Source organism: Anthonomus grandis, chromosome 4 (genome assembly GCF_022605725.1).
Source record: "Anthonomus grandis grandis chromosome 4, icAntGran1.3, whole genome shotgun sequence".
Lineage (NCBI taxonomy): Eukaryota > Metazoa > Arthropoda > Insecta > Coleoptera > Curculionidae > Anthonomus > Anthonomus grandis.
In genome coordinates this window covers 8,436,878-8,464,130 of record NC_065549.1, presented here as the reverse complement: position 1 = coordinate 8,464,130, position 27,253 = coordinate 8,436,878, and the positions used below count along the sequence as shown (strand labels likewise).

Sequence of the window (27,253 nt, the reverse complement as noted above, 5' to 3'; positions counted from 1 at the left end):
CCCCAACTCGAGCTTTTAACTCCTTCAGACCTCGTCCAAATTGAGACCAGGTTTAAAGCTGCTGATTCCCTTTTGCAGGAATTTGAACAAATTCAATTGGGTATCGAAGACATTTGTTTGATGCACAAACTGCCTGATGCTCAAGATCAGACCGAGGTCAGATCAGACTTCGAGGAAAAATACTTCTCAATAATTTCCAAGGCAAAACTTATATTACAAGCCACCAACCTCAAAAATGCTAGCAACAATCCTGGTTTAACCGTTGAGACTCACCCTGAGCTCAGCAACAACCCTATAAATAATATGGCTAGTATTTTATCCACTAAATTACCTCCATTATCCATACCAGAGTTTTCTGGTTCTTACGAATCATGGACCCAGTTTCATGAAACCTTCGAGGCTCTTATTGATAAAAATCCCTCTTTACCCAAGGTGCAAAAATTTTACTATCTCCAGTCTGCCCTTAAAGGAGATGCTGCCCAGATAATTAGCTCCCTTACAGCTACCGATGGCAACTATGCTGTTGCATGGAATTTACTCAAAGAGCGCTATGAGAATAAAAGGGCCATAATTCATGCTCATATGAAAGCAATTTTCAGCTTGCCATCCCTCAAAGAAGATAACCATATCCAGTTACGCAAATTCTTAGATAACTTTCAAAAACATTATCGATGTTTAAAAAATCTAGGTGAAAATGTGGATAACTGGGACACACCCTTAATATATCTACTTACCTCAAAATTTGGCCAACTTACACGTAGGGAATGGGAAATCTATTCCAAGAATTTTGATAGCCCTTCAATCCTTAACCTCACTACATTCCTCACAGAGCGTTGCCACCTCTTAGAGTCAATTGATTTTAAAGTGCAAAATAAACATGATCCAAATCCTCAAAAGAGTTATGGTACACCTAAGACATTCACCAATGCCGTTTTTGAAAATAAATGTCCTGTTTGTAAAGATAGCCATTTTGTCTATGCATGTGAGAAATTCCTCAAACTTCCTGTGAGCGAAAAGTACAGTGAGGTGAAACGTCTAAAATTATGTACAAATTGCCTACGTCCAGGTCATTTTGCATCTGTTTGCACATCCAAACATTCTTGTAGAGCTTGCCAGCGAAGGCATCATTCATTGCTACATTACCCCAGAAATAACTTTGAGAAAGATTCCAGGCACATAACCTCAAATGTAAATCCAAGTATTATTAAGCAACCCCCTCAAAATACGCTTTCCGCCCAAATAAGGGCAACCTCAAGCAATAACCATGATGGTATTAACCCAACACAGTTGCCCAATCCTCAAAGAGGTAACATAAATCCTCATCTTTGTGAAACCCCGAGTTTCTTGCCATCGAATCAATTACCCCACGCTACTTCACACCAAGTGGTAGTAGATCAAAAGGTTTGTAATCCTCAACAAGAGAATAATCTTCAGCCTGATTTGCCTATCGATTACAGTTTTGCTTGTGCTAATTCTGTACCAAATACTTTTGTGCTCCTATCTACTGCTTTAGTTTATGTTTATGACAGCTGTTCGAGACCCATACCCTGTAGAGCCTTACTTGATAGCGGGTCACAGTCTAATCTTATATCAAAGACCTTGTTTGATATCCTAAACCTCAAGTGTGAGAAAGTTCGCATCCCTGTTTGTGGTATAAATCAGGGAACAACCTATATTAATAAGAAAACCTCATTAACGATTAAGGACTTAAGTAAGAGTTATCATTTTAATCTGACTGCCTTAGTAATCGATAAAATTACCGATAAATGTCCTCAGCAGACGCTAAATGTATCTAATTTCATTATTCCCAAAGAAATTACTCTGGCAGACCCCACTTTCTTTGAATCCTCTGAAATTGATCTCCTTATAGGAGCTAGTCTATTTTATGACCTGCTTATTTCAGGTCAAATGAAACTTGGAACAAGGAATCCTATCTTGCAGAACACCAAACTTGGTTGGGTAATTTCTGGACCTATGCATGTTTCCAAGGGCTTTACACCCCTGAAATCCATATCGGCTTTTTCCTTGAATAATGAGTTTGAGCTAAAACAATCACTTGAGAAGTTTTGGCACATTGACGAACCCTTCCATGAACCCTGTAAGTTTACCCCAGAGGAAATGGAGTGTGAATCCCATTTTAAGAGTACCTTTACTCGAACTTCTTCGGGTAGATTTGAAGTTAGTTTGCCCTTAAAGGGCACGGTATCCAAACTAGGTGATTCCCAAGAAATTTCCATGAAAAGATTTTTGGCTATTGAAAGAAAACTTACAAGGAACCCTGAACTTAAATTCTCTTACACGCAGTTTATTCAGGAATATGAAAAATTAGGACATATGTCAAAAATTAATTCCCAAGAAAAAACGTCAGACCCCATCTATTACTTGCCCCACCATGCCATTAAGAAATTCGACAGCAATACTACCAAGTTAAGGGTAGTGTTCGACACCTCATCTAAAACAGCAACTGGCATTTCTCTAAACGATATTCTAATGGTTGACTATTGGTATCACGTGATTTCGTCACAAAATCCTGCAGATATCATCTCTAGAGGTATGAGCCCAGTTGATTTGGAGAGTAATAATCTTTGGTGGCACGGACCCTCCTTTTTATTGAAACATAAAAGTTTTTGGCCTTCAAATAATCATGTGTCGAATTACGCTCGACAAAATACCGAGAAATCTAAAATAATCGACATTAATCCTAAATCCTTAATATTCTTTGCAAAGGAGAGCAATGATTTTGTTATGAGCCTATGCTCGAAATATTCCTCTTATTCAAGGCTCATTAATGTACTCGCTTATTGTTTGCGATTTCATTTTAACTTAAAATATAAAGACAAAAGAATTACTGGTGCCTTATCCCAAACTGAGGTAATACAAAGTGTCAATTGCCTTGTAGGGTTAATTCAGAGTTCCGCGTTTCCTGAAGACCTATTCAGCCTAAAAAATAATAAGACGATAAGGCCTAGTAGTAAGCTTAGTACTCTCAACCCTTTTCTTGACAGTCATCTCCTCCTACGAGTAGGTGGTCGATTAAACCATTCTAAGCTGACGTTTAACCAAAAACATCCTATACTGATACCTTATAATCATCCCTTTTCTAAGCTTGTTGTCACCCATGAGCATATCCGCAATCTACATCCAGGAACGCAAGCTACGCTGTCATTTGTGAGGCAGCAATTTTGGCCAATAAATGGCAAACAATTGGTTAAATCAGGGATTCGGAAGTGCATAATTTGTTTCAAGTCCAATCCTCGATCATTAAAGGCCCAAATGGCAGCTCTACCCAGTGTCCGGGTTACTCCCTCCTATGCTTTTTACAATACCGGTGTAGATTATGCCGGACCTTTTGTTCTAAAGGACTCCAAATTTAAAAATAGGAGGCTTCTTAAGTGCTATATTTGTTTGTTCGTGTGTTTGACAACCAAGGCAATACACCTTGAACTAGCTACAGAGCTTACCACTCAATCTTTTATTTCTGCCTTTTTGCGCTTTGTATCTAGAAGAGGTCTATGCAAAAATCTACATTCTGATAACGGTTCTAATTTTGTTGGGGCTAAGAATGAGTTTGACAAAATTAATACTATTTTAAGGGATGAAAGGTTTCAAAATGCGCTAAGGGATAATAAAATTCAATGGAGTTTTATTCCTTCTCACTCGCCACACTTTGGTGGTCTTTGGGAAGCTTCGGTAAAGTCCACCAAACAGCATCTTAAGCGTGTTTTAAATAATACTCCTCTACATTATGAGGAATTCTATACCCTGCTTGTACAAATCGAGGCCATACTGAACTCCCGACCGCTCACTCCTCTCAGTGATGACCCGAATGACCTCGAGGCGCTGACACCAGGTCATTTTCTTATTGGTCGCCCTCTTAATAAATATCCAGAGCTGGATTTATTGGACGTTCCTGATGGTCGCCTCTCCAGGTATCAGCACCTGCAAAAGATGTCTCAGCACTTTTGGCAGAGATGGTCTGATGAATTTCTGCATACCCTGCACCAAAGGTTCAAGTGGAAGTCCAAGGTCAAGCCATCGGAGCTATTAGGTTCTCTGGTCCTATTAAAGGAGGACAACCTGCCTTCCTTGCAATGGAGAACAGGACGTGTTGTCGACTTACATTCTGGAAGTGATGGAACAGTTCGTGTAGTGAGTGTGCGAACTTCTAGTGGTGTTGTGAAGCGCTCTATAACAAAGATTTGTCCCTTGCCCATCGAATCCCCCCGTGACATTCGCGAAAGTGAATAAAAAAGGGCTATCCCCTTGTTGACGCTGTAAAATGTGTTTATTTTGCTTAATTTAGTATTATATGAAATCTATATTTTAAGCTAGCTTTTAGTTATGCTTTGTTCTTCCAGTGGAATAATCATTTGTATTTATTTTACGAAATGTTCATGCTAATTTCAATAATACAGTCCACTTCTCATCCTATTTGTACTAGGAATATAATCCTTTTAGTTTAAGATTACCTATTTGTTTTTTGAAAAAGCAATGATGCGTCTATTTTTAAGCGTGATTTGGTAATGTAATTTAAAGCACAAATGTTTTTGCTGGTGTATATATGTTAATTTAAGTACTTAACTGCTTATGTAAATCTTAGTCCTAATTTTGCAGTCTCTGATTTAGGTAAGCATCTCATCTCCATTTTCTGATTATTTTGAAAGATATCTCCCGGATACTTTCAAGGGCGGCGGTATGTTAGGAGATTTTTATATTTTAATAGTTAGCTCGCCATACCCACGGTTTTAAATACCTCATACCATTTTGTATCACTCGACATTCCCCTAATTCGGCAGAAGTGCTCGTGATTTATGGCTTTGTACCCGGAAAGCGCTGAAAAATACGCGCCGTCAAAGGATCGGTTCCCGCGATAAGTTCGAGCCGCCTGTAATAAAAAAGAAGTAGGGCATGCAAAAAATAATAGTTGTAACGAGTCTGAATTTCGGTTTTCGCCTTTAAAACAGTCGTTGGAGAGTAGTCTTTGCGTTATGTTAGACCAGGTGGTTGCATATTAGACATGTACCGGGCTCCGCGCTCTTTTATAAAAATCCATAAAATATAAATAGTTGTATATAAAGCAAAGTGTAAAATCAGAGATTGCCGCGATTAACCAGTTAAAGTTTAGGAGAATAAATTAATTTCTCGTAACCAATTACACGACTTTCTTTTTCTGTCTACAAGTCGAACACCCGACGTAATCCCTAATTAAATAGGGTGGAACCTAACATTTAAGGAGAGAAATTTATGGAAGTAAACAAAAGATAATTGGAACAAAACAAAGCAAAGAATAAATGATGAAGTGGTAATTAAAAACCTGGAAGAAAGTAAGTAAACAACAAGAAAAGTACTAAAACTAAAAATGTCGAATATATAAAGAGACATATAAAAACAAACAAAGCAGGAAACGTAAATCAAGAAAAGAAGTGTAAAAAAATTAATTTTTCAAATGGAAAATCTCAATTAAAAAATAAAAGAGTGGAAACTATACTATAACTCTTAGTAGCAATCAGCTTTCATGAACAACTTACTTAGTTACAGCATTAAATAAATTATAAAATTAAAAGATAAACCCGAAGGTAATAAAGAAGAAGCAGAAAAAGATATTTTATAAAAGCAGTAGAAAATCAAAAAGAAAAAAAATATTTCAAAAACCAATTTATAAGATCAAAATAAGAGAAACACGACGAAGAAAATCAGAATGTAAGTGAAATCGTAAGAATTGCTGTTTTTCACATATTGTTCAATATTGATTACAGCAGTGATTTTAAAGCTATATCCCAAATAAGCATACGAAAATCCCTTGATCCTGGAAATTGGAAAATATTTATCACTGCTGAGATATAAAGGGTCTAACTAATGAAATTTTTTCCTTTATATCCCCGAAAATGGTCATTTTTTTAGATTCATATTTTTTTTTACTTATTTATACCTGGAATAAGAAAATATTAATCTCATTAGTATAAGAATCCCTAGAAGGGTAAATGCTTGAAATCTTGAATTTTTTCATTTAGACAAACACCGACGTTTCGACCTTATAAATAGGTCATCTGTAAGGCTAGAAAAGTTTTTTTTTCTTATATAAACTTTATATTCCAAAATGCCACAATAGATTTCAAAGTATTAGGAATGGAGGGAAACTTGGACTCCTCGCAGAATTTTTTGTTTAATAAGTTTATCTAATAAGAAATGTATGGGTCTTTCAGAAATTATAGTACGCAAGTAGAAAAACTTAAAAAATGACACAAGAAAGCCCCAATTCAACATTTTTTCAATCTGCCTACTACCTAAAGAACCACACATTTCCCACCAATTTTAAGGGCACGGTGTAATGGAGAAAAATTCCAATTGGGCGCCATAATTACATTTTCCGCTATTATGACTCCATAAGCTAGGCACGTCCGCGTCTTTTTTCTTTACTTTTTTTAAAAATTGCAAGAAAAAGTATCAGTTTTAGTTTAGAGATAAATGAGGTTTTACTAAATACTTAGGATACGCATAGATCTTTGTAGTGTCCAAATTTAAAATCTAAATATTCGTTCTATGCTTTATAATAGAAGTTGTAAATAAAGTTAAAGTCAAACAATAGTATGTGAATGGTCGCTGGTTCAATTGTGGCTAATTTAATGCCAAATTAGCGCATCCACCTTCGATATATTGCTGGTTCTGGTTGCTATTAATTTTTTCCTTATACAAATGTCCCAAACTCTCAAATCTTATTTTTTTCCAATGAAGGACCAATAAAACACCTTTTTCACTTAAAATGCTTACTAATTATATTAATACTAGATATTTAAGGAAATAACGGAGATCGCGTGTCAACCGATTTCAGTAAGAATAAAAAATAAGAACGAGAGAAGTAACCAATATTATGAAAGAGCAACAGACTTCAAATTTACCCCTCTTAATAGCCAAAAATAAATCCCAGACACGTTAAATAATCATATGATGGTTTCCAAGAAGTATAATAAATTATGTCTTTGTTAGGATTAAAGTTGGCCTATAAGAAATTGTCTTATTGGTCGATTATTAGCCGGCTTTTAAATAGGAAGTCCAAACAGTATGCTTTGGTAATTCAAGATTCATAGACCTGCTGCACATAAAAAATTAATAAATTATTTACATTTGTTGTAATTTTAATGATAATTGTTGTAACAGTTGCTATGCATATCTAAAGCACAGTGCCAATCTATTGTGCCATAAAATTTACATTTTTTTTAAAGCTTTTTATTAGAATACCATAAAAAATAAAACAGATAATAGATGTGTTGATACGTAAGTATAAACAGCAAAGTGGCATTGATGCTTATTGTGGCGAAGTCTAGCTGTAGTAGCTATTCATACTTAATCACCAAAGAGCACTATAATAAACTTAAATTATAAAACAAATTACGAACAAAATCTATATCTCAATTAGTTTTCATAAAATATAAATAATAAGATTTTTAGCTCTAATAATGAATAAAAAAATATAGCTGAAAACAAAAATCTAGCTAAAATAAATTAATAAAATTTAATGTTATTTTGATAAAATAATTTGATTAAACCTTTTCTTAAACTAACTAATATTTAAATCCTTTAAATTATTAGGAATGGAATTGTAAAGTTGAATAATTGCATTAGACAAAAAACTTCTTTTAAATAAGGCTGTTTGATGGCTGGTCGAGAATGAATCACAGTTCTTAAAATAAATTTTTCCCTCAAAGCAAAAGTTATTGGTACTTGGTTACATAAGTGTCCCTGGAATTCGAAGATTTTGCTTAATTACATAAGTCTATAAACTTACATTTTTTATACACTGTAGATTTTATGACGTCGATAAAATATTCATTATTACCAGACATTTTAGCTCACTATTTAGTGGTACGTCAACCGATTTAATTTTTATTGGCACTGTTAAATAGACATTTTAATGCCGCTTACAATAATGTGCCACGATGAGGTTCCCATTTAACATATCAAATTGATATGTTAAATGGAGGTGAAAAGGTGATAGACAGAACTTTATCAAATATAAAATTAAACGTCCCCCTGTATATCTAGATTAACGTGTTTTTTTTATATAAAGTTATTAAGGATGGTTTGAAATGAAAGCACTGTATACTTTATATGTGTATAATATATTCTTATTTTAGTGTGGTTGGGCAAAAAGACTTCAGAGTTCCGCTTAGCCACTGCCCTAAGAACAGACGAAAGAATCCGACTCATGAACGAAATCATATCCGGAATCCAAGTAATTAAAATGTACACATGGGAGAAACCGTTTGCTAAGCTCGTAGAATTTACTCGCAGGTAAACACCTCAAAAACCCCATAGTTGCACCTTTTTAATCAAACATTAACTTTCAGGCGAGAAATTGCCCAAATCAAAAAAATCTCTATAATTAGAGCCATCATGATGTCCCTTAATCTCTTCCTAACAAGAACAGCCATCTATACGTGTATCGTTGTTTACATATTGACTGGCAATGGGGTTTTAACAGCTCAATATGTATATGTACTACAATCTTTATATGCAATCCTGAGGTACTCGGTGACAATGTTCTTCCCTCAAGGAGTAACTCAGGTGGCCGAAGCCAACATATCAGTAAAACGTATCAAGAAGTTTTTGATGTATGAGGAAGTGGATTTTGATTCCAGTGCGACGTTTTATAATGCTTTGGAATCTAAGGAGGATATTAAGAATGTTAAGAATGGAGGGCCTAAGTTGGATGGACCTATAGGCATTAGTATCAAAGGTAAAACACGCAATTGCTCTAAAAACTTTTCTTTATATATATTCTCTTTTATAATCAAGTTTTAATGATTTGAGCATATTATCAACATTATCAAACAAAAATTTTGGAAAGGCATATATACAACCAGCTCTTCTCATTTTTTATCTCAGCATTCTCAGCGCACATTACTACAGAATGTCAATCAGGTTTTAAGAAAAATTATAGCACAGCTACTACTACGGTCTTGTAAGTTTGATAAATAATAAGGATGCAGAAAATAAAAATCTTACATGTTTGGGCTGCTTTTGATAAAATTAAAATATTTTGGCCTGTCAATAAATTCCAAAGATTTTTTTCATCATATCTTAAAAATGATTCCCATTGTATTGCAGTTTATAAAAATAATAATATTGAAAATAAAAAACATTTTTATGTATTGAAATCAAGTTATTTACCTATGTCTCAGGGCAGACCACAGGGTTCTATTTTGGGTCCACTATTGTTTTCGATATATACGTCGCAGATATGCGTGCTTATATACAATATTGTAAGCTGCAACAGTATGCAAACGGTTCACAGATTTATTTATCTTTTCCCGAATATGAGCTACACGCTGCAGAAACAATTCACTTTTTTTTGGGCTATTTGTATTTTTAAAGGTGTAATCCGAAAATTCATTATTGCTTTGCTTTAAAGATATATTATTTTAAAATGCCATTGGCTTTTTGTACTACTTATGGAATAGGTATTGTTTTTAGTGTTTAGAAGGGTGGCATCACACGGGTACGCCAACATTGGTGACTTCCCAGTGTTATTCGTGCCTGTGCATCGGTTTTATAATCGCGATGTCTTCTTAATTTGTCTCATGAATATTTCTCTAGTTAATTACTATGCTTATGCATATCTATACATTTATTTTTTGTGTTTATTTAGTCAAATAAAAGTATTTTAATTTGATTTGATATCAAATTCCAGATGCATCATTCAAATGGATTAAAAGCCAATCAGAACCAACCCTTGAAAACATCAATCTGCAAGTCTCTAATGAAAACTTAGCGGTAATCATTGGACCTGTAGGGAGTGGCAAAACGACTTTACTCCACGCCATACTGGGCGAACTAACCTCAACCTCAGGATCTATAAAAGTAACCGGGAAAATCTCGTATGCCTCACAGGAGCCGTGGTTGTTCGTAGGAAGTGTGAGGCAAAACATCACTTTTGGTCAACCGTTCGACGCCAGACGTTACCACGAGGTGGTGAGGGTCTGTCAGTTACAAAGGGATTTCACTCTTTTCCCTCACGGAGATCGTACGATTGTGGGAGAGAGAGGGGTGTCTCTTAGTGGTGGACAAAGGGCGAGAATTAATTTGGCTAGAGCTGTCTATAAACAAGCTGATATATACTTGTTGGATGATCCCTTGTCTGCTGTAGATGCCCATGTTGGAAAAGAGATGTTTGAGGAGTGTATTACTGGTAAGTGGAATTTTGCTAGCGCAGAAATCCAAATGGTCTGAATGGATATGAATTTGGTTTTGAGGGTAAAAGTAGTTGAGTTCTAAATTCTCCATAAGCTACAGAGAGAGAAGTTTCCATTTTGATTATTTAAATAAGGGTCGTTATTAATTTTTTAAATATTCCAGTAACTACATTAATTTAAAAGTGAATTTAAAAATTAACTTATTCTAACGGCAGTATTTTTTTTATTGAAAGAATATTTGATCATTTCAAATCAGGTTTTTCCTTATTTTTGAAATATTTATTCAATCTCATATCAAAACTATTTTATCATCAGAAATTTCAAGAATAACAAAACGTTTATGTATTTAAACTATTACAAACTATTACATTATTGAGAATATCCAACTTAAAGCATGATATGGCATTTGTCATAGGAAAAGAAAAGTTTATCCTTAACCTTGGACCAAGGCATATACCTGTGATAATAATAGTCTCAACAAAACTCTTAAGACAAATGTTACAATCCATAAAATCTAATAATTTTTCTACAAGAAGACACACAACAACTGTTATCCTAATGTTACTATAATTAGACTACAATTTATAAAAATTAGACATTTTGCAATTCAAAACCAATTCCAAAGACATAATACGTTTAGACAAAATCCAAATATTTCTATTAATCAAAGACCTGTTTATCAAGGTTATCTATTTAAATAATTAGCCCCACCCAAGTTTCAACCCTAAAACGACAATCACCATAAAATTATTAATTTTAATCAAAATAATAAACTTCCTCAATTGTTTGAAATTATAATTAAAACTGGCACTTCAACCATCATTTTTAGTTTTCTTATGCTTAATTTGCTTTTTTTTTAAATAATGAGCTGTACTCTTTAAAACAATTTTACAACATAACTGCATATATCTTTTATTATTATGAATTACCAAATTAATAGGTATTTAATAAAATTTCAACAAAATAATTAAAAATGTATAGAAAATCCCTGTTCTCGTATTGTTGGCACTTTCAAACCCTCTAATTGGCAGTAGCCCTTCCTATTATTAAACAATCAATATTGTTATTAATTTGGTTTTTTGAACAATTAATATTGTTATTAACAATCACCGCATGATAAAGAACATAAAACTTAAACCTAAACAGTTAACAGTTTCTTTGAACCTATTCCCTCAAGAGCTGCTTGAACTGGTTTAAGTTATCACAGTTTTTAATATTTACTGGTAACTTGTTAAATTCAATAATACCCTTATGTAACACCGAATTATACATTTGGGCTGTTTGGCATCTGTGAAGTAATATAAAATCATTACGATTTCTGGTGTTATATGTGTGGACATCACTAAAAACTTCAACTTTATCACAGATATATTTTGGGTGCATGTTATGTTTCGATTTAAATGACAACACATTTCAAAGAATCTGCTCATTTCAAAGATTCTTTGCTTACTGAGAACACATTTAGGATAGTTAACATGAAAATTATTTTAGATGTCTGGAAGAGCTGAAAAAAATTACCTAAAATAAAATAAAAAAATACAAGGAAAACACAAAAAAATACTTAAAATTAAAAAAAACTGTAAATCTATGCATAACCTTATTGAACACGATCTCCATTGTGTTAATAATTTGTAATTTTGACCGAAACTTTTCCTATTTTTCCCCCTAATTAAATTCGTGGAACACTTACAAAATCACTCTAAAATCCTGAAAAACAGGAAAAACTATTTCAAATTTCTAGAAGAGGTGAAGCAATGAAATAAAATATCTGGAATAAAATAAATAAATAAAAAAAAAACTGGAAAAATATAAAAAGTAACAAATGCTAAAAAACATAAGACATTTATGCGACATTAAAATACACAATACCAATTTTCTAAAATAATTTTGACCAAATATTTCACCATTAAACTGCTACATGCAACTTTTCTTTTTATTCTTCTTCATCACCAACACCTTTAAACTTATTGCCGTCCATAATAAAATAAACAAAATATAAAATCTCACAACAATTTTTCAGGTTACCTTAAAAACAAATGCGTGGTACTGGTAACCCATCAACTGCAGTACCTAAAATACGTAGAGAACATTTACTTGTTAGGCCACGGTTCCATCGAACATAGCGGAAGCTATGACGAGATCCAGAGGGCCGGCAATAATTTTGCCCAACTCCTACAGGATCTTAAAGACATTATGGATGATCAGGAGGTGGAAGAGGTGGAGGAGGTTATTGGGGAGGTGATGCCTGTGAAGAGGATAAGACGTGTATCTACTAAGGAGGTTATACCTAAAGAAGATGATAAGGTTAGCAGTGTATTCAACAAACAAACAATTTTAATGAGTTTTTTTTAAATATTACAGGATCCTGAAGTAGTTAAAGAGAACAAGGAGAGTGGTAAACTAGACTGGGAGGTATATAAGTCGTATTTTGTTTCTGGAGGTCACTGGTGTAAGATCCTGACCTTGTTTGTCATTTTTGTGTTTACACAAGCGTTGGCTAGTGGCATGGACTACTTCTTAAATATTTGGTGAGGTCAATATAACTAAATGTCTTGATTTATTTATAGAATTGCTTATTTTAGGGTCAACATGAACCAGTTAGAAGCCAAAATGAATATTACGCAAACAGATACGACTTCAGCAACTATTCCAGTGCTAAATCTCACTGATACTTTCCCAGAAACCTCAATAAATGATAGCGATATCCCACTTTGGTTGAATACCACTGATTCCACAATACAGCTTTCACCATTCCAAGAATTCTGGATAAAATACATTGACAAAGACATATTGGTTATGGCGTACAGTGGCTTAATATTTATGTTAATTGTGCTTACCATTGGGAGATCTTTGGCATTCTACAGATTTTGCAATAAGGCCTCTATAAGGCTCCATAATAATATGTTTTATAAAATAGTGTATGCCCCTATGAGGTTTTTTAATACCAACCCTTCTGGTAGGATATTGAATCGATTCTCTAAGGATATGAACCAGGTGGATGAGATTTTACCTTTAACTTTACTGGATACTTTACAAGTAAGCACTCATTTTCAGACTTTAATGGATAGTTGTAGGTATTAATTGATTTTTTTTTACAGATTTCCTTGACGGTTATAGCCATAACCACTGTGGTGGCCACAGTAAACGTTTGGATGCTATTGCCGACCCTAATCATGCTCACCATCTTCTACCTGATTAAAGTGGTCTTTTTGGCAACCAGCAGAGACATTAAGAGATTAGAAGGAATAGGTAAATAAATCTGTCAGGTTTTGCAATTGAAATCACTAACAACAATTTTATTAGCTCGTAGTCCAGTTTACTCGCATTTAACCGCATCACTGCAAGGCCTCACTACTATCAGGGCATTTGGCGCTCAAGAAATCTTAAAAGTGGAATTCGATAATTACCAAGACACCTACAGTTCCGCCTGTTTTATGTTTTTGAGTGCCAATAGGACGTTTGGTTTCTGGCTGGATATGCACTGTGTGATATTCATTATTTTGGTCACCATGGGTTTCCTTTTGATGGATACTGGTAAGTTTCACGTTTTCCTCCTCATCCACTTTATCCTCAGTCTTTAATTTAAAAAAAAAATATTTAATTAAAAAATAATGAGAAATTTATAAATTTATGTATTACCTTAATGTATATGATTTTTTTTCATCAATTGATTATATGCCAAAGAAGTGGCTGTTTGTATTTTTATATAATATCTTCCAACCTTTTGGCGTCAATTTTTGAATCTGCCAGGAATTTGATGTAAGTTTTTATATTTTCCAAAAATTCGTCATATTTTTTAGGGTTCTGGAGTTAGACCAAATTCCTGGAAGAAATAAATACTTGGAAGACATAAAAAGTATATTAAAACGCAAAAATAATAAGAACTCGTACGACGGTACTAATATCCACAAAAAAAAAAACATTTTACTACGTAAATCCGATATATGATATATTTGTATTATGAGTGCTACTTTTTGGTTTCTTTCTCGAAAATTGCATTTACATAGTTACAAATTGTTATGTCTTAATTGTAAAAAAAAGGTCTGAATTACCTAATAAGTTTTCCGATGCACCCGCTTTCAAACATTCCAATGGAACGTCTTTCTTAAATTTTTTTTTAATGAATCAATCAAATTTAATTAAAGTAATAAAAACATTACGTTCATATAGGATGAGTCAATTTTTTTAAAGGACTTATTTATTTGTTTGCCGTACTGTATAAAACCATTATTAAATATTGTAAATAGTAATTTACAAATTAGTATACTACCACTGGTGTTCAAAATTTTAAAAAGGTTTATGTGGTGATTATTTAAGTTTGTCATTTTGTTAACTTGCATTATAATTCCGGACTGTCATTAAATGCATCTGTAGTGAAATTAATAAAAAGTGTAGTAATTAATATTACAACCGATACTTGGAAAAACTCCATTCAACATGTTTTAAAAGTAGAAAATTCTTACGCGTCTATAAATGCCAATCTTCAGCCCTTAATAATAAAAAGATTTAGAATTAGACAATGGTAGTAACATTAAAATTTAGAATCATTTTCAAGCCGATCCTATTCCCTTTTAAAAACGTTGGACTTTGCGCAACGGGACTTAATGGTATAGTTAATTTATGGTAGTAGGAGTCAACGATATATCTTTGAGTGCACTAGAACATATTTTTTCGTGGGCTACTAGATTTAAGTCGAGAATTTGATGCACCCGACGCCGAACTGTTATTAGCAAGACTACATTATTTTGGTTTTTTATGACGCAGTAAAGTTCTTTAGGTGATATCCTAATAATATTGTGTGGTAATAAATAAAAAGTTTTAATCCAGAAAATAAAATTATAATCCTCTTTCTAACGGTGTTCTTCAAGATTCTATTTTGGGGTCATTACTATTTTCTTTGTATGTTGCAGATATGAAATCTTGTATAAATCATTCTATATTACACGTCAAAACCTTCTTGTAATAGAGGAGCAATTTAATCACGATCTAGAGAATATATAGAGCTTTTTTAGAGATCATAATTTTGAATTAAAGACATCTAAATCATCGGTAATTTTCTTAGGTTAGCAGGAGGAACGCCCGAGATATTTCTTCCACCGATTGATTTTTACCCACAGATTAATAACACTTAATTGCCGGCGATTCAAGAGGTCACTATGAGTAAACCTTGATTGTGGTATTTAATTTCACACGCACATAGAAAATAAGTTCGAAATTGCCTACATGCCTTAAAAAATGATTTACTTTTTAGTAAGATAAAAAATGATTTATGCAATACACTTGTTCTATCACTGTTTGACTACTACCATGTTGGTTACTCTGATTCACTTACTGAAGATTGTGCCTATTCAATACAAAAGCTTTGAAAATGTTGAATGTGCTTTTCATGCTTCAGTTTCCTTTTCACGTTTTTCCTTACCTATATAATAATACGATCCTGAATATGAAAAATCACAGAAAGTATTATATGTATACTTTTGTTCATTAAGTTATAAAAACTGGACAACAATCATATTTAGCTGTCAATTTTAAAAATGATTTGCATTCGCACAATATTAGATTCATTAATTTATTAATTTATTGTCACAGCGTAGAACGTCAAGTTTTCAAAATTTTTAATTTTTGTTACTGTAGAATAAAACTCCTGAAAGCATTAAGAATTTGTCATTTAATGCATTTAAAAATATATGTATATATACAATTACTTGCTCAAAAAAATCGTATCAGTTGAAATTAAAAAACATAAAACATTTAATATCAGCTTTTGTTTTAAGTAAAATTTTTTTGAATACTAATTTTTTTCGTATTTTACCTTTCCCGCACGTCACAATATATACCTCTTCCTCGCCTTATCTATTTATTTATATATTCATTTAATTGCTGTCATTTATTATACGAGGGTGGTCCCAGAAGTACCCGACCAAGAAAGAAAACACGAAAATTTTGGAAAAAATTATTTATTTTTCAACATAATCTCCTTTTAGCTCTATACACTTTTCCCAGCGATGTTTAATAAATTCGATACCCTTTTTATAATAAGAACTGTCTTGCGCCTCGAAATAGCCATTAGCTTCTTCATCGTTGGAAAATCTTTGACCACTGAGCCAGTTTTTAAGTTTGGAAACAGAAAATAATCTAAGGGGGCTAAATCTGGCGAATAGGGTGCATGAGCTAGCAATTCAAACTTTAATTCGTTAATTTTGGCCATTGCAATAACAGATTTGTGAGCTGGTGCATTGTCTTGATGAAGCAACACTTTCTTCTTAACCAAATGCGGCCGTTTTTGCTTGATTTCTTTGCTCAAACGTTGCAATAAGTTCGCATAATACTCGCTGTTGATAGTTTTACCTTTTTCAAGTTAGTCAATGAAAATTATTCCGCGCGCATCCCAAAAAACCGACGCCATGACCTTGCCTGCAGATGAAACGGTTTTCGCCTTCTTTGGAGCCGGTTCTCCCTTTTGAGTCCATTGTTTTGATTGTTCTTTTGTCTCAGGTGTGAAGTCTCAAGAAGATGGACCCATGTTTCATCCATGGTTATGAAACGAGGCAAAAGTTCTGCTTTGTTGCTATTAAATTTCGCTAAACAATCAATTGAAACATCTTTACGACACTGTTTTTGCTCGAGTGTGAGCAAACGTGGCACCCATCTGGCACACAGCTTTCTTATGTCAAAATTTTCAGTTAATATGCAATGTATCGCACTTTTTGAAATGCCTACTATGTCCGCTAGCTCGCGCACTTTCAGTCGACGATCATCCAGTACCACTTTGTGAATTATCTTTAAAATTTTTGGAGTCGTCAGCTCATTTGGTCGACCACTGCGATGCTCGTCTTGGCAGCTCGTACGGCCTCGTTTAAACTCTGCTACCCAATATTTTACTGTTGTTAACGAAGGAGCAGACTCACCCAGAGTAGAATCCAGTTCAGCTTTTATATTGGTTGGGCTGAGGCCTTTCAAATAAAAGTATTGTATCACATAACGATGACCAATTTTCTCCATTTTTACAAATTCAATATTTTTAAAGATTTTATTTAAATAAACAAAATATTGTCCCTGAGTAGAGAAACCGAATTTTTTTACTAAATATTTCAACATAATACTTATTTATAAGGGAATAAAATTATTAGTGGGTAGAGTATCCCTTATTAGCAATAACCTTGCGATATCTTGCAAAACTTTATTAAACTATTAACTCCCAGAGGTTTTCAATAGGGTGTTAAGATCGGGACTTTGTGCAGGAAAGTCCATAACCTCAATTCAATGGTAGATTATCCTCAGCAAATGGTAGCATTACATTTTTTGGAATTTCTAAATACAAAAATCGGTCCATAATACCCTCAATAACATGTAATGGTCCTATAGCCAACCCCATATCAAGCAGGATCCACCACCATGCTTTACTGTAGGCTTTGTATACTTTAGATAAAATCTTTTGCCTTCTGGACAATGTACCCACGATATTCCATCAGACCCAAATAAATTAAATTTATTTTCGTCGGTAAAAAGAACTTTTTTTCGGTCGTTGGTTGTCCAATGCACATATTTTTTCGCAAAGTTGAGTCGCGCCTTCTGGTTCTTCCTGCTGATTAGCGGTTTTTTAGTGGCTCTTTTACTAAATAATGCTCCTTCCCTTAGACTTGTATGATCTTAGAACATTAACACCAGGCAATTTACTTAAAATTTTATTTGCTGATTTGTGGTGATCAGACTGGGAATTTTTTTTTATGTCAATTCAATTAATATTTAACAATATTCAATAAAATATCAACAATATTTTATTTCAATGTTTTTGGTTGTTTTTATCAGGCGGCCACTTTTTTAAAACTCTTTAACGAATTTCGAGTTTTAAAATTAGAAATTGTCTTGCTTACAATATATTTGTGCAAACTAAGGATTTTGCTTATGTTCACTTGTAGGCATCAACTATTTTTGTACAAAGATCTTCCGACAAATATCTTCCGCGAGGCATATTTACTAAAAAACTTTTAACAGATCTCACGTAAAGCGAAATAAATACTAAATTTGGTTAATTCTTACGTGACTTAATCTATTTATGTCCGACCTAAAATATTCATCTTATAAGTTACAATTGCCAATAATTGTAACCTATAAGATGAATAACTTCAATTTGAAGAAATTGAATGGATAACCTTAACCTAAACGATTCACCTATTCTTCCAGACACGTTGGGCGGTAACGTAGGTTTGGGCATCACCCAAGCGATGAATTTAACCGGGATGTTCCAGTGGGGCATGCGTCAATGGAGCGAGCTAGAAAACAGCATGACGTGTGTGGAACGTATCAAAGAATACGCTGACGTGAAGCCAGAAGAGAATACAAACACCAAGGAGCCTCCGAAATCTTGGCCCGAAAGGGGAGACCTGACCTTTGATAGACTGAGTCTCAGATATGCTAAGGAGGAGCCATGTGTCTTAAAAGAGTTGACCTTCCAAGTGAGAGGGAATGAGAAAGTTGGTATAGTAGGACGTACTGGGGCTGGAAAGTCGTCTATTATTATGGCACTGTTCAGACTGGCTATAAATGAAGGGAAAATTCTGATCGATGGAGTTGATGCCGGTAGTGTTCCATTTACAAGGTTGAGATCCAGTTTATCGATTATTCCTCAGGAACCTGTTTTGTTTTCGGGTACTCTTAGGAAGAATTTGGATCCTTTTGATGAATATACTGATGAGGTAAGATTTTTTTTTTACTTTTCTGTTCAGTTAACAGAGTTTTTAAAATTGGAGATAAAAAAGCTCCTATTCATCTTCATTTTCATTGTCTTCGTTTTTTCCTGCATTCTGTATACTAAGGAAATTTCTTATTTCTATACAACGATTTTTTTTACTTTAATCATTTTTTATTTTTTAATTTTATGGTTTTGGATGGGCCATTCTGAAGAATCATGATAAAGTAACTTTTTTCTGCACTAATTGGAATTCAAGGCTTGGGAACTTGCCTAATTTGGATAAGATTATTGTGCCAAACTTAAACTGCTTATGCCAAACTTAAAGTGTAGACGATTAAGAAATTATTCACCATATCATATTATATATTTATAGAAAATGATGATGATTCCCTTAAACACCACCACCCAGTCCAATATAGATCCTCTTCACCCTCTACTGCTGAAATGAATTTCAAAATTGCTGATTCTCCAGACAAATGCATAGAAAATCTGACAACAGTGCAACCAATATGAAATAAAAATAGAATCATTGTTCTTACTGATGATTTTGGTAGAAACATTTACATCTACTTATCGAGAGAACTCAAAATACAACTAATAAGTAAATTGTTTTCTAAATTTAAAGATTTAGTAGACACCTGTTACTGTTACATTTCCGACTCTTAACGATTTTGTAATAGTTTAAGCTGGCGTAAATGATAGTTTCATTAAAATGTCTTACATCAGAAACCATTACGAATGAACATTTTTTATAAATAACGCCCGGGCTCTGAATAGTTCAAAAAACAGTTACTAGATGTCATTTTGACTTCTAAATATTAAATCGGTAAGAAATAAATCAAATGAATTTTAAATCTTTTTAAATAGAGTTTGCAGGGTATATTACTTTTAACTGAACACTAGCTAAGACCCGATGAGCCCTGTTTTATGACAAAATATACGGTAGTTGCTTCTTGCTGCAGAAAAGAGTTGAGTTTGGCTCCATGATTCTAGTAAAAAACAATATTCTAAAGACATTTAATATAACTACTTTTAAAAGGTTTGATGAATATATTACTGAACGTAAATTTGAATTTTCTGTGGTTAATGCAAAAGCTCTTAACTTTTATATTGTATCTATTTATCGTCCTTCCAGATGTAATATTGGTTAAGTTTCTTATACTCTTTTAGTAGGAGGAAAGGTAATAGTTTGTCGCGCTCTTAATATTGATTATCTATCAGACTCGTATAAATCTAATATCCTGAAAATCTGCTGGCTTCTTTTAATCTACAAATGGTTATTAAACAACCAACAAGGATTACATCATACTTTCAAACATTAATTGATTACATCTGTTTAAATTGGGTCTCTGAGCTAAATTGTGATGTCCAGGTTATTCCTTCTGGGTTGTCCAATCACGAGTCAATGGTACGTTAACCTAGCCTAACCTATTATCGAAAATAAATAGGAAAAAATATTAAATACGGTAGAGTCTACAGCGATGCGAATTTTAGACGCTTTAGGAATATATATAATAATACTGATTGGAGAGGGTGTATCATTCTATTGTACCTCTTAACCATTTTAGTGTCTTTGTTTTGACCATTTTGAATAAGTTTTCCCATGAAAAAGATAAAAATAAAACCCAAGAAACCATGGATCACAAATGGTCTTAAAACCTCATCAGCTAATTTAGGATTTTCACACCCTTTAAGAAAATATACCACTAATCCCTGATTTCATACTTATTTTAATACATAAAGAAGCATTTATAAAAAAACAAAACGAAATGCGAAGCAACATTATTATGAAAGTAGAGTCCATAAAGAACGCAATAAAGCAAAGGAAAACTGGAGTTAATGAACTAGAGGGTAATTTCTCAGAGGCGGGTAAATTTTGAATTAATGCAGATAATCTTAATCAATATTCCTGCTCAGTATCAGGTAGTCTCAAAAATTAAATAAATCCTCAAATATATGTACTCATAATATTTTTCTATACAACAATCTTTTTATTTGACACATACTGATCTATATGAAATCAAGAAACTCTTAAATAAAATAAACAATAAAAAATATATGGGATCAATGGACTGTCCATCGGAGTTTTGCAGAGTCTACCTGATCAAGCTCTGGGCTCAATTGTATATGCTATAAATGCTTCTTTTGATACTGACCCCATAAATTACAGATCAATTTCATTTTTTCATTTTTGTTTAAGGTTATTGAGAAACTGGTCAAAGTATGAATGGTAGAGTTCCTAACTAAAAACAACATATTAAATAAATATCAATTTAGTTTTCGAGAGCGCACTAGCACGAGTGATGGTATGTTTTCATTCCTGGAGAGATTATATTTGATCTTTAATGATGGTCAGTTTGCTGCAGCGGTATTCTGTTATATCTCTAAAGCCTTTGATTGGGTCAACCATGGAATACTGCTTGGCAAGCTTTCTAGTTATGGGTTTAGGGGAAATGCTGAACGGTTTAAATATTTTCTGTTAGACAGAAAAGAAACAGTTTGTCCGATCAAATGGCATTTTGTCTGAACTTTGTGATGTAAGCCATGGAGTTCCCCAGGGTTCGGTCTCAGTCCCATTTTATTTCTATTGTATATAAATGACCTGGCGTCCCTCCAGATAAGCGGATTCTTCACTATTTTTGCAGATGACCCCACCAACTTATGGGCAAACAATAATAAAAGCACATTAACAAAAACAATTTCTGAAGATTTATTGATGGTTAAGCAGTGGTGTGATGCTAATCTGTTGTCTTTAAATATAGATAAGACTGAATAATTAAGTTTTAAGTTTGTATGTTTCGATCTAATGATTCACAACAACCAATTGGAAGTGAATAATTCTAACAGATTTCTTGGAATTGTTATTGATGATAAACTGTTTTATGATGATATATCAGCAACTATGCTGTTGAGAGTGGTTTCAAGCAAAATCGGTTTATTTTTCTTTGATTGAAAGTCACCTATGGACGGAATAGGATTTTGGGGTTGCTGTAGGCAAGAGCTTTTTAACTATGTGTTTGTGTTTGCAAAAAAAGAGATATAAAACATATGACTCTTGAAAGCCTCTAAAAGTCTGTAACGGATCTTCTTAAAAGCAAGCAAGTCTTTTTATAGCCTAACAGAGTTTTTTGAATATAATCGGGAATAGTCCAATAGGATATAATTAGGTTTTAGTAAGGATGTAAAGCTTAGAATCGGTGATATTACTCTAATAAAATTTTAACTTCTCGTTTTGTCTTGAATTTTAAATTAAAATTTATGTTATTATTGCTTACACTAGTATGTTAAACCTACTATTGTGTATTTTTTTTTAATTTAAATTTTAGAGTTGACATCTGTAATACATCATTTTTAATTAAGTGTTAGTAATATATTGATTTATGTTCCTATTTTATATTATAAAAGGCTTTATCAACAAATACCATATACTTATGACAATAAAGCATATTTTGAATTTGAATATTTCTTAATTTTAGGCCCTCTGGAACGCCTTAGAAGAGGTAGAACTGAAACCTGCTGTATCCGAACTACCCCAGGGCCTCGAAAGTAAAATGTCCGAGGGAGGATCGAACTTTAGCGTGGGCCAAAGGCAACTCGTGTGCCTTGCCAGGGCCATAGTAAGGAAAAATAAAATTTTAGTTCTGGATGAGGCGACTGCCAACGTGGATCCGCACACAGATACTTTGATCCAAAAAACGATTAGAAGCAAATTTTCGCATTGCACTGTGCTTACTATAGCCCATAGATTGCACACCATTATGGATTCTGATAAGGTATTAGTGATGGATGCTGGACGGGTTGTGGAGTTCGGACATCCCCATGAGCTTTTGCAAAAGAAAGAGGGTGGGGCGTTTTATGAGTTAGTGCAGCAGACTGGGAAAGCGATGGCTGAGAATCTTAGCACTATTGCTGATGAGGTATTTAATTTTGTTTATGTGGTTTATATGTTTCTTAATTATTTTTGTTTTGTAGAGTTTCAGAAAAATTTTACCTGAAGAGGCAGAAGATAAGAGTGAATAAGAGTACATGTATCCTCGCAAGAAAGCATTTAATGTGATATTTTTAATAATTAGGTCTGTCCACTTATGAAATCAAATCAACTCATCCGAACTGAATAATTAATTTACATGAAATGAAAAATAGGTATTTTTATATTTACAGGTTTTATATTTATTTTCTATATGTATTAATGTACTTAATTGTAAGCACTGTCTTAGACATCACCGAGAAATATGAATATTTGTTTTTTAAATGTTGTTTTATTAAGGACCCTTAGAATAAAAATAGTAATTATAATAACAAACGTCTTTATTTTAACCTCGGCGAAAAACAGCATATATGCTTTCTCAACCAAGCATATAGTAATCACATTACAAATCATTACTAATCCAGATGTACAAAACAAAATAAACCTTAAATTGCCATAAAACCATAAATTTAAATTATTAGTTATAAATATTGTTCCTGAATAGCATGCTAAATTAAACAAAACATTAACAATCAATTTAAATAAAAACCAATAAGTAATAACTGGCAAGAATAACGATTTTAAAAAAGAAATTAAGACTAACTAAATTAGTAGTAACCTAAATAAAAAGTTAACAGAAATAAGAGCAAGGTAGGTATCCAGAAAAAAAATTAAACAACAAAAATCGGCCGATTGGATGAATTTTTGATCTAAGACCTTTTTTGAGTTTAAGATAAATTTATATTCTTATTGTCTTGTGTATAAAGAATTAATTATTTATCTATAGAATTATAATAATAAAGTTTTATTGTTTCGGTTTCATCAGTGGCTTCGATTGGGATTAAGGCTATAGGTTATGGTTATTACAATCATGGATATGGAAGATTTTTTGGATATCATTGATTATGTATTTCCACGTAGAAATAATAAGAGAATTGAAAATCAGTGTTTTTTTGTTCAGATTCTGTGAAAATACATTTTCTGCTTTCTTGGTAAATTATATATGTAGATCCTAGTTCTCCTCCAGTTAAACATGTTTCAAAATTCAAATTTTATCATTAAACCCAATACAATCGTTTACAACAATTCTGCCCTGCTTAGGCAAGTTGTCCTAACTGCTAAATAGTAGTTTTGAGAAATCTCTCATTTTAATGTATTTGTATGCACTTTTTTTACTTATTTAATCCGAATATTTTTTTTCTGAAATATATGGTAAAAAAAATAACACTATACGTCAATTTAGGGTTAGGTTTATTAACTCTCTTTATTCTACAAAATATTTGTAGTTAGGACAATTTAAACAACAGAAAAGTACAAAATCCTAAGCTCAAATATCAAAAGTGAAAAACAAATAATAGCAACTCTAGGGCCTAAAACAACTTAAACAAAAATAGATGACAAGGTACATTGTTGGGTTCATTATTTGCTAAATTGAATTGGCTGAAAGAAGAAGACATTTTTTAACTCTTCTTTCAGCCAACTAAATTTGCCAAATGATGCACCAAACACCCTGTAATTTTTAAAACTATTCATTTTCAGTTCATGTCACCAGAATCATCAATTATTGAAATCGGTAGATTTTCCCAAAATAAAAGCCTGTTTGGTGGTATATGATCCTTTAATTTACTGATTAAATTGTTTTTTCTAATTAAATTAATTCCCTTAGAAGCATTTCTTTGTTTTGGCGTGGTTAGCTCATATTTGCAAAACTTAGCCAAAAATATATTGTCCAACTCCTTAAGTTCATCAGAAAATTTTTCTTTATAATATAAAAATTTACAACCTCTTTCAAAATTTATTTGAATTATATTTTTTAAATAAACGCGGTCATTAAGTTTCTGTAGCTTCTGCTTTGAAGTATAATCAGTAAAAGTAAAAAAATTATTTGCATTTCCAAGACAGTCTCTAAAATCGGTAAAAACATAAACTTTTTCTAAAATCTATTTAAGACAATGCAGTTTTTGCAGTTAGGCCAAAATGAATAGTACTGATTCGGGTATTTTAAATACACATAGGACTTTCTCGTTTAGTAGGCCGAAAGATTATCGCCATTTACGTGCAAAACCGTCTTAACCTTAAAAACCATTTTTTGCAGTTAGGACAACTTGCCTTAGCAGGACAGAATTATTCTAATACTATATGTGTACATGAATATAACTTAGTAAAATGCATTAAAAAAAAAACAGGAATTAGTATTAATACAAGAGCAAGCTGTCAGGCTTAAAGCTCTTATCTTTTTATAAATATTTTACAAAACAATAACAATAAAGCTTTTAAGATTAATCTGCAAGTGATACTTTTAGAGAACACAGGTTAAATCATAGATTTTAAAGAAATACACAACAAATACCAAGTTAAAGGGCGGTTACGTAGAGGAGGTATTACAATTAAAATATGATAAAAAATACAAAAGGGAATAAGTAAACTGGTAGACTAGAGAAATTTAGTACTAGGTGTAAAAACTACAGAAGAGAAAAAATGGTTTTTTTACTTAACACAAACACTCACAAAATACCACTTCTAATACACAATCTCTGGTCACAAATTCACAAAAATAAGTAAAGGTAAACCCTTTATCACCTCAGATCCAGGTTCTAAACAGGGTCACATATAAGAATTCAATATAAAAATTGTTTCAATTTGACACTAAGTCTGTTAATTGAGTCATCAAACAGGTCAATATCATTATTTTTTTATCTCAGAATTCGAAAAATTACACATTCTAAAAATTGAAGCATTAATTTCATAGTTAGATCTATGAAAATTAAGATGCAAGGAGATTAAGGCATTTAACATATTAATGATTTTATAATAAGATACAACATTTACGAGTATATATTACCTTCTGCCTTCCAAAAAAGTTTAAAAGTGATTCAATTCCAGAATAATTTATATCTTCATAAAAAATATTGAACTTAATAAGACCAATTCAAAATATAAATTTTATTTTTAATTCTCAAAATACATTAGGAAATCTATTAACAAAAACTAAACCTCTTAATGAAAATGAAAATGTAATATATAAAATTCCGTGTACTTGTGGTTGGTTCCGCGTACAGGAAGTTTTACATCCTGTACACCGTTACCAAAAAGAATTAATGTACATAAAACACACTGATTTTCAAAAATTATACAACATGCATTTGACAATAACTATAGAATAAACTGGAGCGTTTTCTCAATTTTAGACACAATTTAAAAATTACGTAAATTAAAAAAAAGTGAATTTATAATGTTAAAGGAAGATAAATGTATATATATCAATGTATAGCTAGTTGTGCAGTTGATTTTAATAAGAATGGATTTTTGGAACATATTTTATTCTTGTATTTTTTATTATTGAGTTAGATTAGGATCACGCCCTTTCACTGTTAAAAAAATAACTTGTATATTTTCTTTGTTTAGTTTATCAAAGTCGAATAAAAAAAGTATTTGATTTGGTAAAAAGCAGCAAAATACAACACGTTGGTTAAATTTAGGTTTTTTATTCAATAAATATGTTTTTCGTTCTTTTCAATTTCAATAAAAAAATAAAGTTAGGTAAGATATTGAAAAGGGGAAACGAGCTCAAACGATCGATAGATAAAACCTCAGCCCCTGCGTATATAAAAAAATCTACTATACCTCAAGAAATTATTGTACCTAAGATTTATTGGACTTAGATTGGATTAAATATAACGAAAGTTGTCGTTAAGATTTAAGTTCGTTTCTTCTAAATACGTGAACAAGTCTATTTTCGTCTTCAAACCTCACACTCAAATTTATGCATTCATAAAAAGTTTTAATCCTTGTTTTGATATACAGGATACAGGAGGATGGGTATGACCAGCCATAAGATCATCACAATATGACTACTAATGCATATCACTGTTTCACTTTAAGATAAACTTATGCCAAGCTTGCATTATCTTTGATATATAATATTTTAAGTTAATTTTTAATTATATTTTCATTTATCATATTGCTTTCTCTCTTTCTTGGCCTTGAAATTTGCTCACGCTTACATTGAATAAATAGGTGAAACATTATCGTTCTCTCTTTCACTTAAGGCTTTACCCATGATTTTCTGTTGCAATTTCATGCATGTATTTTGGAATTTTTTTCAATGACAACTAATTACTTTATGAAATCTGTACCACAAAAACAAGTTTGCATTTTTTCTGATAAGTATATTCTATTTCTTAGTGCTTATGGTAACAAATAAATAATAATTTTAGTATAAATTGGCCTCTTTGAGATATAAAACTAATTAAGTCTACATATTTTTTCATCTATAACAAAAAAATAATAATTTAGTCGCAACTTATTACTACTTAAAGAAATATATTCTAGAGTATAATCCTTAAGGTAATAAAATGGTTAATTTCCATGGAAATATTATGGCTATACATTTATACAACACCA

At 32.4% G+C, this 27,253-nt stretch overlaps 1 protein-coding gene across 6 annotated transcripts in view; it reads left to right on the top strand.

Annotated features, from left to right (window-relative positions):
- The window catches only part of LOC126735761 (probable multidrug resistance-associated protein lethal(2)03659), a 39,770-nt gene extending 16,636 nt beyond the window's left edge, over nt 1-23,134 (top strand). For all 6 annotated transcript variants that reach the window (XM_050439859.1, XM_050439854.1, XM_050439855.1 and 3 more), the window contains 11 exons: nt 8,133-8,289; nt 8,346-8,734; nt 9,689-10,186; nt 12,211-12,494; nt 12,552-12,718; nt 12,773-13,226; nt 13,289-13,439; nt 13,494-13,724; nt 18,375-18,886; nt 22,359-22,799; nt 22,855-23,134. In XM_050439859.1, coding sequence (XP_050295816.1) covers nt 8,133-8,289; nt 8,346-8,734; nt 9,689-10,186; nt 12,211-12,494; nt 12,552-12,718; nt 12,773-13,226; nt 13,289-13,439; nt 13,494-13,724; nt 18,375-18,886; nt 22,359-22,799; nt 22,855-22,902 — 3,332 coding nt within the window. In that variant the 3' untranslated portion in view covers nt 22,903-23,134. The remainder of the gene's footprint in view (nt 1-8,132; nt 8,290-8,345; nt 8,735-9,688; nt 10,187-12,210; nt 12,495-12,551; nt 12,719-12,772; nt 13,227-13,288; nt 13,440-13,493; nt 13,725-18,374; nt 18,887-22,358; nt 22,800-22,854) is intronic.
- Nucleotides 23,135-27,253: the final 4,119 nt, after the last annotated feature.